The following is a 17,617-nucleotide window of genomic DNA, read 5'->3' on the forward strand; positions in this document are numbered from 1 at the left end:
AACCATCGACTCATTTGGAATTTCCATGTAGGATTAAAACTTGCGTTAGACAAACAGTGATGCACACAACCTTACATCTTCAGTACTTCTTTATTGTATGTGGTTCATTTCTATGGCACTTGTGCTGTGAGCTCCTGTAGTGTGGGATCTGATTTCAGGACAGGGATGGAACTGAGTTGCATTCATAACGTAGACTTTGCAATATAGTGTAACTCCCTTTTTATAGAACTGTGCATTACATTTGTGAACAAAGTGGAAACAAAATAACTGTGGCTGTTGTCCAACATATTTATTTAATTTTTGTTGATTGGGGAGGTAGGCTGGTCCTTGGACCTTTCAGGACCCAAGGTTAAAACCTTCCTTTTTGGGGAAGCCAGATGTAAATGCATCTTTAGTGTCGCTCATGTTGCATAATAATTTGCTCAGCATACCATCCTTTTTCCAGTTGAGAAGACTTTATTTCTGTGAATTTACTGCTTACATTAATTTTTACTTTTTTGTACTAGAACTCTATACTTTTTATAAAGTGCAGTAGGCAACGAAGCAAAACAGGAGGTTACTTCTTTCCACCAAAAATTCTTCTTACCAAACAAATAAAAAACTTTTTCATAAAATAAAAAGCTTTTATTATGACTTGAATAAGCGCTTTCGCTAGATTAGCTTCTTCAGATCAACATAAGTCACAGTCATCTAAAAATCAATTTATGTAGAACATTCAAACTTGCCAGACCCAATCAGGTCTCTCTATCAATTAACAGGCTAAAAAATTTTTTAAAGGTATCTCATTGTATATTGCATAGATATTCTATTAAATCAACTCTCCAATATAATTAAATATATATATATATATATATATATATATATATATATATATATATATATATATATACATATTGTAAGTGTCAAAAGTACATGTATTATAAAGTATCTTGGTGTTCCTATTTATCTTTATTACTGTCGCCATTTGGAGCAGGATCATGCCTGATAAACTTTTTATCTTGGTGTTTCTATACTTTTTATATTTTTTCCTAAATGGTTATATATGAAAAAATCTGTTGGGGTCCAATCTACGTACATGTTTAAAATAATAAAAAGCCTGAACTATCTCTGCTACCTCACTAGCTGAATTAGTGTAGAGGATGCTATAATCATGCTAACGACATCAGTAAGAAAAATTCTAACCTTTGGAAAGACATATTGTCAGTGCTGCCCTGTAGGTGGAATGCCTTACTTTACAAATAAACACATTGTGATATAATATTGAAACCTCAGTGCAAGTTTCTGGTCTTCTAAAGATGTAACTTGTTTCAAACACCAAGAAAATTATGTGGTTATATATGTCACCTAAAGCCTGTAATAAGATCTTATTGTGGGTGACCCTGTAGAAAATCTGAATAGAAAGTAAAAATAAAATTCCAAAAGTATGTGTGTGCATGCACACGGGTCACTCACGCATGCACACATGTGCACACACACACACACACACACACACACACACACACACACACACACACACACACACACACACACACACATCCATCTTCCTTACAAAAATAAATTGTAGGGCTATCATCTAGTGTTTTAAATGGAATAAAGGCAATATATATGGGAAGCCCACTAGTACCTTTTAAATGTCCATTTCATAGAAAAAAGCTGTGTTTAATGCTGTTCTTTTGTATATTTGCATATATGATGCAAAATAGTACAGATATACTATGGTAAAAAGTCTGCAAAATGCAAATAAACTATATTACTTGAATAAAAGGAAACGTCAACAAATCATGATGCATTTATGAATGTTCTCGTACCATAAATTCTTATCCATGCAGAGTATATAAACTGAGTGGTTTAGAGCCCCTTGTAGAGTCTAACAGTAATTTTAATTCTTTGTCTTTCACAGGACATTACCTGATGTTGTACTTTGACACGGTTAGCTCAATTTTCTTTTAAACTCCGTTGTGTAGTGCATCGATTTAATGCTGAAAGCAGCAAGCCTGGAGGCATGACCATAAATCAACTACTTTCCCATTTATAGACACTGTGATCCTTTGCACAGATTCCTTACAACAAATGTGTGAATAAATAAAATTTTTAATTTATCCTTTTTATTACAATATCATCTTCCTTTTGTGCTCCATCGGCACAATTTTTCTTGAAACCCTCGTTTCAGCAAATGTTTAAATTGGTTCACTTGTTTCAAAATGAATATTTGTGTTTATTCACCTTTTTCAAATTGCATAGCGATCCAGATCAATATCTTTCTGAAATATGAACAGAGATGTTGGCATCATCTCAGTGATTAATGAATCTAGAAATAATTTTATGCAAATTAAGATTTTGTATTCCCTTAATGAAGACATCTGTAATATTTATGTTCATCTCCATTGATTCAAAAGAACCATGGCAAAACAAAAATAATATTATACTTCGGCAGTAATCGGTGCATTTTCTGCATTAATGCGCAAACTGTATTCATATTTGAATTATTTAACTTTTTCTAGAGTTGGCAAAATTATGGATTTAGTGCAAATTATGTATATTACATATCTGTTCATTACAGTCTATACTTTTAAGTGTACTTAAAAATGCACTCACTGGGAAACTAAACATTTATTTATGAAGCCTGTGAGAATCAGGAGGTCATCAGAAACTTGAACATTCATCCCACCATTACTCCAGATGCGCATCTGTTCATACTGTCATACCATCTGCTATGCTCTCCAAGAATCCGTAAATATTCTGTTTTAAAATGTATGCAGGCAGAGCTCTTGAAAGTCTAAAAAGGACTGTAGGAGTCCTTAATGTGTACAAGTTTTGCATTAATTTGCATTTATAGCTGTATCTACCCTGTGCATAAAAGCCATTTCCTTAGTCTGATATTTAACAATTGCTCTCACCTCAATAAGTTAAATGCATCAAAGTATAAGCCTGGAAATCTATTGTCTGTAGCATTAAATTCTGTTACCTTATCTTCTGTAATATATCACACCATCTCTTTTTGACAATGGAAGCATAGAACATAGAATATGAAGGTAAGCAGGCAGATTAAGGGCCATTTAGCTCACTCAGTCTGCAAGTGTCTGCACTTGGCTGGATTATTGGTGGAATATACTTAACATATTTTATTTGTCTGTGCCCTTCTTAAGAATTGCCTTTAGTTCCCCTATGTGTTCCTGTATTCCATATATGTTTTTTTAACCATCTTATACATTATGGAAGTCTGTTCCTTTGATCTACTACCCTCTCAGAGCATCCTTGCCTCCTGGTGTTTCCACTGAGCAGCATGCCACATTGTTGCTACTTTTAGTTTTGTAATGCTTTCCCTTTTTCAAAGGATAGCACCAACTTGGACTTGGTGTACTCTTTAATACACGTAGACAATTTTCATGTTCTTTCTATGTCTTTTTTTTCCAGACTGTTCATGTTAAACTCATATCATTATCTCATATCTGTATGCCTTCTTTTGCACAATGCGTCATGTTTGGTGCCCTAAGCTGAATTGCTTCTATCGTGTATTCTCTGTGTTCTTAGGGTGATGAAGTCTATAGAACTGTACAAAATACTGCACTTGGTACCTTACCAACTGTCTGTCTGTATGAATGATGGCTTCCTGTTTTCTTCTGATAATGTCTCTTCCCATAGGTCTCATTATTTTATCAGCCTTTTTTATTTTTCTTGGATTCCTTGCTTACTATTAGTTTAGCTTGACCTATCCCTCAGATTCTGTACAACTCTAAAAGAACATCTGGTCAAAGAAATTGTATGCAGATATTTCCAACAGAAGGAGCCCTTATCAAAAAAAAAAAATCTGTTCCAAAACAAGCTGCCCTCCTCTCTCAACACTACTACTAAACAGGCCAAGACTCCTGCTACAACAGTCCTGTTGCATCATCACACCACTGTATCCATGCCCGCTCCTCTTCTATATTCATCTCCTCATGGCTTGCTTACCTCCTGCCTCTTGTCTTAAATTTAAGCTCAGTAAGGTCTTCAGTCTCTTCCATATTTTGCAGTGTTTTTTTATATATTTCTTATCTTTTTCACATGTTCACCATGCTCCATGCAAAATGAAACAAAACAATGTTATTTTATGTTTTTGGGAAACTTAAATGACAAGTTAGGCCATGAGAAGCAATGAGATTCCATATCCTGACATGGATGTTCCTGCAGCCATAAGTCCCATTCTGTAGATTCTTTATGCGATGGGAAATACTTAGCAGCAAAGCTTTGCACTTTAATTGGTGTTGTCTCAGGCTTTTGTGACATTCTGTAGATCCATTGATGTACACCTTAGAATTTTATGTCAGCTTATCCTGCTACCACCATGGCATTGAATTAAAATAATTAATTTTGAGTGACAGCCAACAAACAAACAAAACATAGCTCGACAGTTATTACTATGCTATTTAATTTACAGTTCAGGATGACAAGTATACAAATAATGGATTCAGTCAATTGCATGAAGGTTGAAGACCAATATTCACATCTGGCTAATCACATTGCCACCACCTTGCTGACCCCCTGAAGTTTGAGTTTATTTTGCTGTTATGCTATATGCTATTAAAGTGACATATCATTTTGACCTCTCTTCCTGCTGATCATCACTCACCTCCCAACCAATGGAGCCACTGGTTCCCCATCAACCGGGTGAGCGTTGGTTGGAGGGGGTCATCATTTAAATATTCATCAGGGGTGGTTGTGATTTCAGCATGCTGGTCCTAACCCTCTGCACACTTTCAGCTAAACGTTGGAGGGGTGGGGTGTTTGGTAATGAGCTGACCATGGAGGCACTTCTACAGGGGCATTTCCTCCAAGCAGCCTGCCCCTTCCTGAAAATATTAGGAGTGGGTTCCCTGGTCTCCACTAAGGAGATGATACTGAGTCTGTGTGTCCCCAAGTGTGTACAACCCTCCACTGTCCCTGGGAGAGGTGAGTGGGACACACCTATTCACTCCTCCCACTTTCTGCTTGGCTCAATCAGTGTCAGGGCCATAAATTGAACCCTGGCCACCTGGTTCACAGTAATGGTTCCATCTTTCTGTGCCAGGGAACCAAGCATAAATATTTTGTGAACAAGCTGCTATCACAATAACCATTAGAAATGACCTGCTAGAGTGAGTCCCAAACAACAGAGATTGAATGGCTGAAAAAAAAATGACCATCATATACCAAGTCTGAGATGGTATTTTATTTCAGGATATTACCTTTTCTCTGAAGAATGGTGATCTCAGAGTTGGTATGTATAAGTTTTCAGGATAAGAGAGGTTTCACCTCCACATTGGGGTGGAGGTATACAGGAGGGCTTGCCCCCTACAAGAAAAGAAGTTTAAAGAAGAGCAATGTTCAAGACTCACTTTTCTCCTATGGTTTCAACTTTTTTTTTTCTGAGTTTTGGCAGTCACTGAGTGCCACCCCTTTTGTTGTAGTCCTTAGCACATAAGATGTTGATGACAAGATGAGAATAAGGGAGCACAATTTTCTACCTCGATGATGTAAGGAAGAGAACATTAATGTGTACGGATTGTTTACAGCTGTCTCTGCTTCAGTTGAAAAGACTTAATTTGTGCCTCTGCTACTTGAACTTTGCACCCTGTCAAAATGCTCATACTGCTCATTTAGGGCTCAACATTTTGGCCATTGCCAAGAAAGTTTTCCTTTATATTGTAAAAAGACATGCCCATCTTCTCCTTTCTGAGGACCTGGACTCTGTGTCAAAACTATCACCCTGTATCAATGGGAAGGAGATGGATTCCAAAATAGATTTTCTCTTGATAAGCACCAACTTTTACTTCTGTCAGTTCCAGTCAAATTATGCAGTTGAGTGTTTTTTCAACAGCCACCCCTCAGTAATATCTTTGTGCTGTTTAATTAGCATGAGGAGGTACACAGGTACTTGGAATGTTGTTTCAGGAGTTAAATGAAAAAATATCATTTGTGTAGATAAAGATCAAAGGGTGAAAGTAGGAAGAATGACTGTATAAGGCAGCTTTGGGGAGAAAATTCAAGGCCTCTGCAGCAAGGGTCAGTGGGATGTTAGAAGGCATGCATGCTTATAAAATACAACCGATCGTGTGGTATTTTTGTATAGCTACGGCAGTGTTTGAGGATGGAAATCACCTCCACTAGTCATTTAGTAAAGTCAGTAATTAACTCTTATAGAAGAAGGATGATGTTGCTCATCAACTGGTAATGGAAGTGCAAATGAAGCTGAACAATGTGGGGATGGAATAAGTCATAATTTGGAGCAGGAGCTATTCTGCTTCACAACCAACCACTAAATGTACAAATAAAGTGATGCAATTAAAAGTTCTGGAGGTGACAAAGTTTGGAAGCAAAGGACAGCTATAGTAAAAGATTGGATAAAGGGATGTTATGGTGAAGAGCTTGTCGACAGCAAAGTCGCATGTTAAGTATGGAAAACGAAGACCTACAATGACTGAGTTTTTGATTTGTTATGAGAAAGAGCAACTACTTTGTTAACTTTAGCAACCCAATCAAATGTTGTTAGTGGCTGAGCAACCTTTTAATGTTGTTTATTCACTGGTGACCTTAAAATATAACCTGTGATTTTATGAAGCAATAAAAGAGTAAAAATGAAGAAAGAGTGAATGCAGATTGACCTGTCCTGTTGCTTTCAAAATGTTTTGAACTGTAGTATGTTGATTCTTGAAAATCCTACTGAAGAAGCAGCAAGGGTAAGAATAAATGAATTGTCAGTGAGATTAGTAAAGTTATAAACTGTGCAATAGAAGACAGGAATGATTAGACTGAGACACATTCATAATGCTTGGAAAACAAGGATGGAAAGAAGGGGGATATCAATCTGATAGAGAAAAGATATTTGTGTGTGCAATCCAGGAACAACATGTCTTGAGAGGAGTAATGACTCCTCTGGAATGCATGGATTATGCAATAGGAATAGTTTTAGTAATGCCCACCGAGTATACTATTGAAAATGGTCAACCAAGAACTGTCCTCACTAGGGACCAGAAAAGGCATGGGAGACATGGTATGGATGCACAAGATCATGTCGGGGCATTGTGAAGGGATTATCCTAAACAAGAAGGGCAGAGGATGGAGGAAGGAGACACAGACAGCAAACTGTAGAGATTAGCTAGTCAATGGAACTCCAAATGTAATGCTTCATTGGGTGGACTATCGACTAATAGAATACTGCTGAAATGGATATAGAGTCATAAAGCCATGGATATTCTAGGACTATTAAGTCTTATGACCATTTATGCATTGCCACTACCCTCCCAGAGGCTGCAATTCCAGGAGGGCTATTTCAGTCAGTCTTGGAGTATATGTGTGAAAACCCATCCAGTTATCTAGGTTATCTTTAAAGGTACACAGTGAGTTGCTTTGTTTAACATGGAGGGGAAGTTTATTCCAGAGGCTAGGAGGGCACTTGGTTATAAACCTTTACCTGTACCATGCCTTATTTATCTGTTGGTGAAGATTTAGGTCCCTAGTTCTGGTGTTGTTGGTGTAGATACAGGACAACTAGGTTTCTAATGACATGGTAAGTAAGATAGAGACCTCCTTCAAAAGTCTGTAAGCCATTGAAAAGAGGAGCAGAGCATTCGGCCTTTCTTGACTGTTCAGGGATTTTAGGATTGTGATCATGTTAGTTAGGAACCTTTGGGATATTTCTATTTGTTTGATATGTATAGTGAGATACATCCTGAATGGGGAATTGTACTCTAAACTGGTCTGATCAGTGCTGAGTATAAAGAAAGTATTACCTCTTCAGACTGTAAAGATATTACTTTGGCAATTAGTAGCTGTGTTAAATAAAAAGATTTCTTGACAACCATCATCACACGATAGTCAAAAAAAAAAGAGGGAATTATTATCTCAGATTCTTAGGTCCCTGACTACATTTTCATTTTGTACTGGTGGTCTATCTATCTAATGTAAAGAGGTGGGATGTCTACCAAACGTTATGATACCATTTTTGTGGGATCCCATTATTAGGACAAGAGATTACTAGGGAGAGTTTCTAATGGAGGGTTTGGGAGTCGCATGATGATTTAACAATAATCCCCAGTTGACCATCTGCAAACTTTGTTAACCAACGGTCTTGGTTGTTTTCTTGGAGAGCTGAGCGATAAAGGAAAAAAGGAGGGGTCCTTGTTCTGAACCTGCTGGTCATTTTCATACTTTCTGATGAGGCACCCGCAACTTACACTTCATGGGTTGTGTCTTTCAGCCAGTTTGCTGTTCATCTTACCACACATGGGTTATTTTTTTAAAGCATTTGACTTCTGTATTTTACAAGAATGGGGAATGGTGTCAAAGGCCTTGGCAAGGTCAAGATAGCCTATTTGTGCTGCATGGCCACTATCTAAATTCCCTGTAATCTTCTCAAAGAAGTTTACCAAATTCAGTAGACTGGATCTATTCTTCACTAAAACAAACTGTGTAGGGGAGAGGACAGATGAATCTCATAAGAGTTTTGATATTGTAGTTTATGATACCAGTTATAATGCGTTCCATGGCTTTGCAGGTGGGGCTAGTAAGAATAATAAATCTATACTTTCATGGGTCAGTTGAAAGGCCACCTTTATGAAAGGTCATCACCACTATAGTGTACCACTCATTAGGGTCAAAACCAGTAGCTAAACTTAGGTTAAACAATTTAAGGAGTGGGCCTACAAGGGCATGTTTAACATTATTAAGTAACCAGGTATATTTTCAGATCTTATGAAGGAAGCATTTTTGGTCTCTCAATAAATGATCTTTAGACATAATTAAGACAGTAAGAGATATGGGATGTGTAAGAGATATGGCTTTGGATACAAGTCTCAAGTTGAAGTTGGCTCTAAATTATTGTGCAAGCACTTTGACAATGTCTTTTGGAATAAGGGGCATTCAGGACAGCATGGGGCAGCTAGAAAAGGGTAAGAGGGATAGTAGAGATGGATGTGAAGTAGGATTTTAATTTGAAATTTGATAGGTTTATTGTCTCTTCTGCCAAATTAATGTAATGATCTTGTCCTATTAGCAGTACAATGAACACCTTCAGTGCTTGTCTTCTGCTCTTTAAAACCCCTTGATTTTGTAACCTTACATAAATAACCTCCTGAGTATCCATTCTTGCCCCTGCTTTCAGTACTATAATGTGTGTTTAGCGATTTCTGTGTTTCATTTAGAAATCTGTCATATGCATTACTGAGTGACTTCCTCTGTATTTGTGAAACAAGAGTACTAGACTACTGAAGATTTTTAATCTACCAAAAAATGGTTGTTTTTTTGTCCCTCTTGTTGTCCTCTAACTTCCTTGGACATGTCTACATGTCTCTGCCACCCATTTGTTCCCACTTAGGTTTAATAAGTGTGTGTATGTTATGAGGACTAGTACAATGCAAGCTCGATATATTTTACAGCTCCATTTATTTCCCCATTTTCCCTGTGCTCACCATACCTAGATATTGATGGGTAATGAATATATGCTTCCAGGGGCTTGTAGCATAGTTTGGTCTGGTGTGCCCATAAAACTGACATTGTCAAACCTACAGCTTGGATTCCTGGTACCCATTCGATGAAAGAAGGTTTGCTGTGGCCATCCGCTTCATATTTCCTTAGTTTGTCATGTACGATTCTCTGGTCCCAGTATCACTGGGCAGACTTGTGCCACTGGTGCTGCAGCTGGGAGCTCTTGTTTGCAGGATAATGATGTCTGACCAAAGCCTATGTGTTTCAACAGGAACTCCACTCTTGCTTCTATTTCTTCTGATCGAACAGAGTTCACTTATATCAGTTTTGATTTAATTTAAGAAAATTCAATAAGCATATTTAATAATTACTTGATTGTTTAGATTCATATATGTTTTTTGTTTAATCTGGTGGGGAGATGGTGTGATAAAAAATATATAAAAATAAACAAGACCGCTGGCAAAATATGGGATGATTGTTGCACATGCATAATGCTAGACTAGATAGTGTAGCAGCATATTGTGTTGAAAAAAATGAAAAGGAGGCTATGTGTGTATTGTGAGTTGTGTTTTCTTGTTGGGTAATAAAATGTTATGTTCTGCAGAACAAAGGCCATAGGAAAGTACTATATTGTTTTGCAGTTATATTTTTCCCATTGCATTTATGTGTACAGATGTTCATATTTATCTACTGAATGAAGGTTACTGATATTTAGTGCCATAAAGGTATGTTGTAAAAATTGCCCTTTAAATGATAACTGAAATAAAAACTAAGATGAAGTCAACATATTATATATTAAAAATTGCCTGGTATTTGTCTGCTCAGCCATTGAATACAGATAACCTAAAACCATTAATTACTTTGTAATTTACTTCACCCTGTTTACTCTCACACGTCCACATACCATCACCACTCAGCTCAACACTGTGTATTATGTTCAGAATCTTCCTTTGATATCAGTGGTTTGGGTGGTCATAGACACCATTTGTGGTATTGCATGCAGTACAGTCAATACTGTATACTTTTCCACAAGGTGTAGATACAGGATTTGGAACAGACTCAGCAAATTTCTTGTCTTAATTGTCTTTGCAATAGTTTGTTCTTTCAGAGGTCTCTAATGAACCGGGAGTCCTGTGATAAGTGGTGGGCAAAGGTGTTTTTTTTAACAGATACAGTGGCACATGCTTGATTAACTGAATTTCTTTTTTTTTTTTTTGTCTTAGTTGAGGTGAAGGTTGAAGTTGTTGGGCCTGAGAAACCTGAAGAGGATATGTCACCACACGTTAAAGCTAGTGCCATGGCCTACTGCAGGGCCAATGGAACCAAGAAACATCTCAGGGCAGCGGAAGAACGAGCCATGGCTGCCAAACCTTATGAAGACCCAAAGGACATTGTGGAGGCTGCAGTGTGTCACATAAAAGATCTAGAAAATGGACAGTAAGTACTTCAGTGATGTTTTACTAGAAAATGCATAACAATTTATTTAACAGTTTGAAAGATTATTAAATGAAAGGTTTACCCTGAAAAAAAATGAATGGAATAAAAAATAACAATAAAAGTAGAGCCACATACAATTAACGTCTACTGCATTCTTTTTAAATATTTTTGTAAACAACTTAAAATCAGTGTAATGAAGCTTTGCTTGGAAATCATTAGAAGTGAATTTTAGAATGCATAAAAAATAAAGTTGGAATTGTGATGTCAACTTATGGTAAGTGGTAGAGACGATAAACAGACAACATAGTTTCCAGGTACAGGATGAAATTACTACTGATAGCTAATAAAGGCCTAGAGAGTGAAACATAACATACTTTTTTATTCAATAATATGTCTAACTCTTTTAGAATTTTAAGCTTCTTGTTCTTCTAATCTGAGTCCTAAAGCGGAGAGCCTTCTGCCTATCCCTTGCATTCATAAGTTTGTTCACAGATGTTAACATTACAGCATCATCAGAATGGCTGTTCTAAATATATATTGCCCATCTGAGGAATCAATACTAATATGTTTGTTTAATTGTTTCCTTGTGGTTTAGTTTAATTTTGTGACTTAAATAGAACATACTGGAGAGACAGATATGCATTCCAGAGACTGCCCATCTTATGAAACAGGCTTCCCACCCATGTGAATTGGAGTTTGTCTATTACCCGGTTTGTGTAATCTAGACCAGTGGATGGGGAATAGGAAATTTACATGGGCCTGGCACCCATGTCCGTTATGGACAGAGGTAGCTTATAAATGCCTGACTATCCATGTCCTATTTGGATACAGGACACCATTTTTCAGGAAAGGCCCCCTGGGTCGTTAGCCTAGTAAAAGTCCATGAATCTGTGAATCTATTAATTTGAAACACCATAATATTTTTATCACTTCATTTCTGTGCCTGAAGCTCCTTAAGTCTGTTTTTACTGGCATTCTAGTAGACTACACTTGTAAACCTCTTTTAGTCTGTCTTAATAGTGCTTGATATGTAGGATAAAAGCAATTTTTATCTCCCTCTTCAGGACTGCCTTGTATCCTATACCTATAATTATGTTGAGGAAGTCTCCAGAAGTGCACAAGTAACTCTTGTTGGCATCAACTCTTTAGTATTTCACCACCTTTCATAGTTTGTTTTCTATGTAAGTTGTTTAGTTTTTAAACATTCCTGAACTCAGGTTCCCATTTCCTACTTTTTTGCTGCTTGCAGGACCCTAATTTTATACTCCTTTCCTTAGGTTTTGTGTCTCTAATATGTTATTGTGTGTGCTTTGTACTGACTATAAGCTACCATGATTAAGAGTTTCACTATTACAGAAAATGCTCCTATGCTTTCTACCCATTTGTTTTTCCTTAGCCTTGTTACATAATTTTGTGGCATCACAAAGAAAACAAAGCTTTTTTTCCCTACCTTCTGTAACGTCAGTTTTAAAGACATTGAAAAGGACATGCTCTGACACCTCTGGTAACATCACTGGCTCCATAACCAAAAAATGAAAGGGAAAGTGAATAAATCCTTATGTGATAAAACGCAAAATATTTAAAAACAAAAAAGCACAGCAGGAACACATGGAAATGGGGAACTTTAATAGTGTCATCTCATAACTCACAAGTGCTTTCATGTCCTGCAGTTTATCACAATGCATTTGAATAACAAACAAAAACTCATTAAACAATAAACACCCCATCATGGGTCTATATTATGTGATCGTGGCGTGTGATTTGGCAAGGCATGTTATAGACAATCCCACACATAAATTCCATTTTATTATCATGGATCAAATAAGTAAAAATATTAGAGGTGGTCTGTGGGAACTGAAGTTGGAAGAATGTGAACTATTATGGCAGTTAAGAACCAATGTCCATGTTCCACCAGGGCTGAATGAATTTAGTTCAGTTAAACGCATTCTAAAGTTAAAATCATTGGATAAGTAATATGTAGTATGAAATGTGTTTACATCTATTCAGTTACATTTTACTATGATGGTACCACTCAATTTAAGTAGCAGTTTTCTATATAAAATATAATGTATGATGATATTTTTAAAAAAAGGGGGTCAAAGTTGATTCACTCTTTTAGCTTAACATCTAGATAGGAAGTGGAGGCTGTTTATTTATTATTGCATTGTCTACAGACACAACGTGATAATACACACATTTTAGTATGGTTTATATTTGTCTTATTTTGTTTGTGTTATATAAGGAATTATGAATTATAATGTTTAAATTTCTTTGTGTTTTTTAGCATTTTAAATTCCATTTGTAATGGCATTTCTTATAGCACTTAACAGTTTGATCAATTTGAGGAAGTTTGTTAATTGTTTTATTAACTTAGTAACTAATTAGGCGCCTTATATAAGGCATTGAATGTTGGGTAGAGTTTTGTCTGAAGAAGTTCATTGTATAGTGTGGATGAAAGAAAGCGCTTACAATAAAGAACTGGGATTTTTTTAGCACACCTTGGCTGTTCTTTTGTTACTTTCAGTGTTTTTTCGCAAGTGTCTTTATGTGATTGAAGAATCTTTCTTTCAAACACATAATAATCAACACACATACAGCGAACGCTGTAAACTGCGAGCAGCCACATCCTCTAATTTTTTTTCTACGGGAAAAATTCAGTTGGCCATTATCGGGAATCGCTCTTTTCTTCAATGTAGAGTGATCTTGGAGTTGCTATATTTATTTAGTTGGGGGGTGTGGGGGAGAAGCCCCCCCTCACTTGAGTAGTGTTTTAAAGTTTGCTTTTTGTTTTACGGCCACGATTCTTCGATCACATAATATAGACCCCCCCACCACTAAAAATGAATGTCTCAACTTCCTATTAACTAAAACAAGTTTTAATGCTAAAGTTCAAATCTGGTTTATTTACTGAATTCAGTCTTATAATCCATTCATATTCAACTCTTTCCGTCCTATTCTTAGCATAACCCTCCACAACAGCTTTCATTTAAGTTTTCATTAGTGGTTTTTGCATCTGAACAAGTTAGTGAGTTGAATAAGGATTATCATGTATACCTTCAAGATGGAGTGACATTGTCGATCTTTTTCATAGGGTCATAAGTTCATGGGTGTTTATTAGGCTAATGTCCTCAAAGGCCTTTTTAAGCTTAGCCATGCATCCTAAATCTCTGACAAGTTCTGGTACCCTTGATAAGTATAAGCAGGTGATTGGAAGGGGAAACATTTACAAGTAGGGTCCCTGGATATGAACCATTTACAGGCACCCTGTGTCCATTAGAGACATAGGTGCTAAACCAGGGATGAATTTCCTGTTCCCCATCCAATTGTCAAAGTTGCATTTGAAATGGGTTAGGGAGGAGCTCTGCTTCACATGGATAGGTAGTCTATTCCAGAGAAGGGGTAGTCTCTGGGATACATACCTGTTTCTCCAGCAGGCCCTATGTGTATTACAGATGTTGTATTTTTGCAAGGAGCACATTACTCTTAAAATATGTATTAAGACACTGTTTTAGTACATGTCTTTAAGAAACCTAGTTCATTTGTGTCAACTAATCAGCTTCTAGTCAATGCATTATTGAAAACATGTGAGAATGGTATTTATGGTAGTTGCTAACAGAGAGGTAAGTAGACATTTTTGTAATTTGATGTCCAGAGCAATGTGTATTTTAAATGAATTACAGCCAAATAGTGATATAGAGAATAAGGCTGATGATAAGGGAGGGGGAATTGTAATACTGGATAGAGATTTTTTATATTAAGAAAATGAGGAGTTATTGAATGATAATACAATAAATATGAGGTTAGTAATGTCATTGCTAAAGTTAAAACTGTGACATATGATTCATTTTCGAATGGTTTATTGGCTCCAGATTTGTATGAGCATTTTTATTTTACTGCTCCATTATTTCTAGTATTTATTGACTTCCTATGATATATAAATTGGCTACAGCTCCCCTTTATGGCCTGTAGTCTCAGGGACTGGTTGGGTAACAGACCCCATTTCTGTTTATATCAAGAAGCAGTTATGACCATTAATTTGATGTCTTGGGTTTTGTGGGATGCTCAACATTTTATTACACCATTATATGAATGGTATGAATCCACTAATCCCTTTGACAACTATTTATTTGTTACTCTGTTTGTCAAATCTCTTTTTACAGTGATTCCAAATGAGTTTCGGTAGAAATAATTTGCTCCATTTTAAATTCTCAAGCTGATACTTCTAATGCACATAGTAATCTAACATGTCTTCATATTAGATTTAGTTTTAGAAAACAATGCAATATGGTTTACTGCTGAGTTTTATTTATAGACTAAAGGAGATGCTATGGTCAGTGCATGTTCAAATAGTTATGCCAATTTAGTTCTAATGGCATGGAAAGAAAAATATTTATTTCGTGGTAATGATCAGGTTGGGGATATTTCATGTTATTATTATTTTGTATATTACTTATTTTTTTCTTGGAAATGTGATAGTAATTGTTCATCAGTTTGTACACTGTCTCCATATGACAGATTTTTGACAGTTTTCTTTGCTAATGTCATCTGAGGTTAAAGTCGATATATAATGTTGGAGGTATTATTAATATGATACTACGCAGGGAGAGCAATATGTTACTTAGAGCATGCATCCAAATTTTATTTTTAAGAATATTATTGGGGGCAGATGTTAAGGGTACATCGTTTAACTAGTGATGATCATGTTAGTTGGAGCCTTGGAACAACTGAAGGCTGAGTTTGTTAAAATGATCATTATGGAAAAGGTTATCATAAAGAGGGCTAATACCCCCTTTATTTTTGGTTGATGGTCTCAAGTTGATGCTTAAAGTATTCGAGGGATATAGGTCATTTTTGTGAAGTGATTAAATGTCACTAGCATCATATTTTGGCAGATCTTGAATTACGGAAAATAGTAACTGAACATCTATCTTTTACTTTTAAAAATATACCCTGTTTCAAGAAGCTGTTATGTTCTAAACAACCTAAATCCCTTATGAAAAGTAGTAACTATGGTACATTCACATGTAATAATTGTAGCTATTGTTACGTTTATTTTATCTGATAAAGAATTTGTACAATTACTTAGTATGTTTATTATATTAAATGTTATGCAGATTGTAATTCACAGAATTTAGTGTATCTGGTTGCTTGCACGCACTACATGAATTTTTAGGCTGAAAAGACAAATAGACATTTTAAAGATCGGATATATAACCATGTTTATGATATTAGGAAATGTAATAAAATGAATGCACTTGCCAGGCATGACATAGAGAAGGGTACTTTATATTGATTTAAATTTATGGTTCTTTGGTTTTAATTGAGAGTCATTGTGAGAATGATATTAAGAACAGTTCCGAGAGCTGAATATGTATGATTACAAGACTGAATTCAATAAATGAATCTGGTTTAAATAATAATTTTAGCATTAAACCTGTTTTAGTTAATAGAAAATTGAGACATTAATTTTTAGAGGTGAGGTGTTGATTGCTTTATTGTTTAATGAGTTTTTGTTTATTTAAATATATTGTGATAGGCAATGTTTATTCACTTGAGAAAGCATCTGATAGACTCAAAAGTGATTGTTTGTTAATAGATGGCAGTATTAATGTTTTCCTTTTTCATGTGTTCCAGCTGTAATTTTTGTTTTTGATTACTAACTTTATGATTTAATGGGAAGGAAGTCTGTGTTGTATTATAACTTTCTTTACCTTGTTGCCTGGCCAGTATTTTACTCATGCTGTCACTACTGTCACTATGTGACCCCCCCCCCCGAGTTTTTCTAATCTGTTCACTGACTTTTTTTGGGGGGGGGTTATTAATTAGTAGCCTAATTTTGTAAAGCCTTAGGTGTAGCAGTTTTCCTGAGAACAGGATGTTGTGCACTACATGTCAGTCAAAGATCCTGGAGCAACCAGCGCAGTATAATAAACACCTCTCAGTACCAGAATGAGCCTGGACGGTAGGGCCAATTCTGAAACAACTGGGTATGGCCATGACATGGGGAAATTAAAAACTGCAGTCAATTGCTTAATAAAAATGTATACCGAAATGAAATAAAGATGCCAGTCTTTTCAAGAGATCTTGAGATTATGAAAAACATTAGGAAAAATGTGGGATTCACATTGTAAAAGCAATATGCAGAGGATAATGGCAGAGGGCTGAATCAGTTTGGAAAAAAACAGGAAGTGGGAAGACAGCAAGGCAAAATCACACTTCAGTGTATATACACACACACACACACACAGTTAAATATATATATATATATATATATATATATATATATATATATATATATATATAAATATGTCCACACACAGGCGCATGCACAAACATACACATATTCAAAAAAATAGCCACATTTGTTGCAAAGGAAAGAACATGTTATATGTACATTAAAATGTCAAAAAAATGAAGGCAGGGTAAAAAAATCAATTAAAGAGACTATGCACCCTCTGAGGACGGTGGACCTCGGGCTAGCAACCCAACCCCGTAAAACCCATACCTGCTACAGAAACAACTAGTGCTGAAGGGTGCTCGTTGCCCTATGTGCTGTATGTACAGGAGTGAATCCAGGATCTGGGATCCAGGATCCAGGAAAGGGACTATAAACTGCTTCATGAATGCAACAAATGGTTAAAAGATATTGTTAATGAGTGAATAGTTTTACTCATGTTCATAAATAAGATGATATTTGGACAATCACTTGGCAAAGGAAACCTGCCAGTTCATAGGCTTA

General features: G+C 36.0%; 1 protein-coding gene across 3 annotated transcripts in view; it reads left to right on the forward strand.

Annotated features, from left to right (window-relative positions):
- The window catches only part of AIFM3 (apoptosis inducing factor mitochondria associated 3), a 667,943-nt gene that overhangs the window by 110,733 nt on the left and 539,593 nt on the right, over positions 1-17,617 (forward strand). For all 3 annotated transcript variants that reach the window (XM_044068314.1, XM_044068316.1, XM_044068315.1), the window contains one exon: positions 10,665-10,878. In XM_044068314.1, the coding sequence (XP_043924249.1) occupies positions 10,665-10,878 (214 nt within the window). The remainder of the gene's footprint in view (positions 1-10,664; positions 10,879-17,617) is intronic.

The sequence above is a fragment of the Protopterus annectens genome, chromosome 4.part0 (assembly GCF_019279795.1).
Source record: "Protopterus annectens isolate FY-2018-M chromosome 4.part0, PAN1.0, whole genome shotgun sequence".
Classification (NCBI taxonomy): Eukaryota; Metazoa; Chordata; order Ceratodontiformes; family Protopteridae; genus Protopterus; species Protopterus annectens.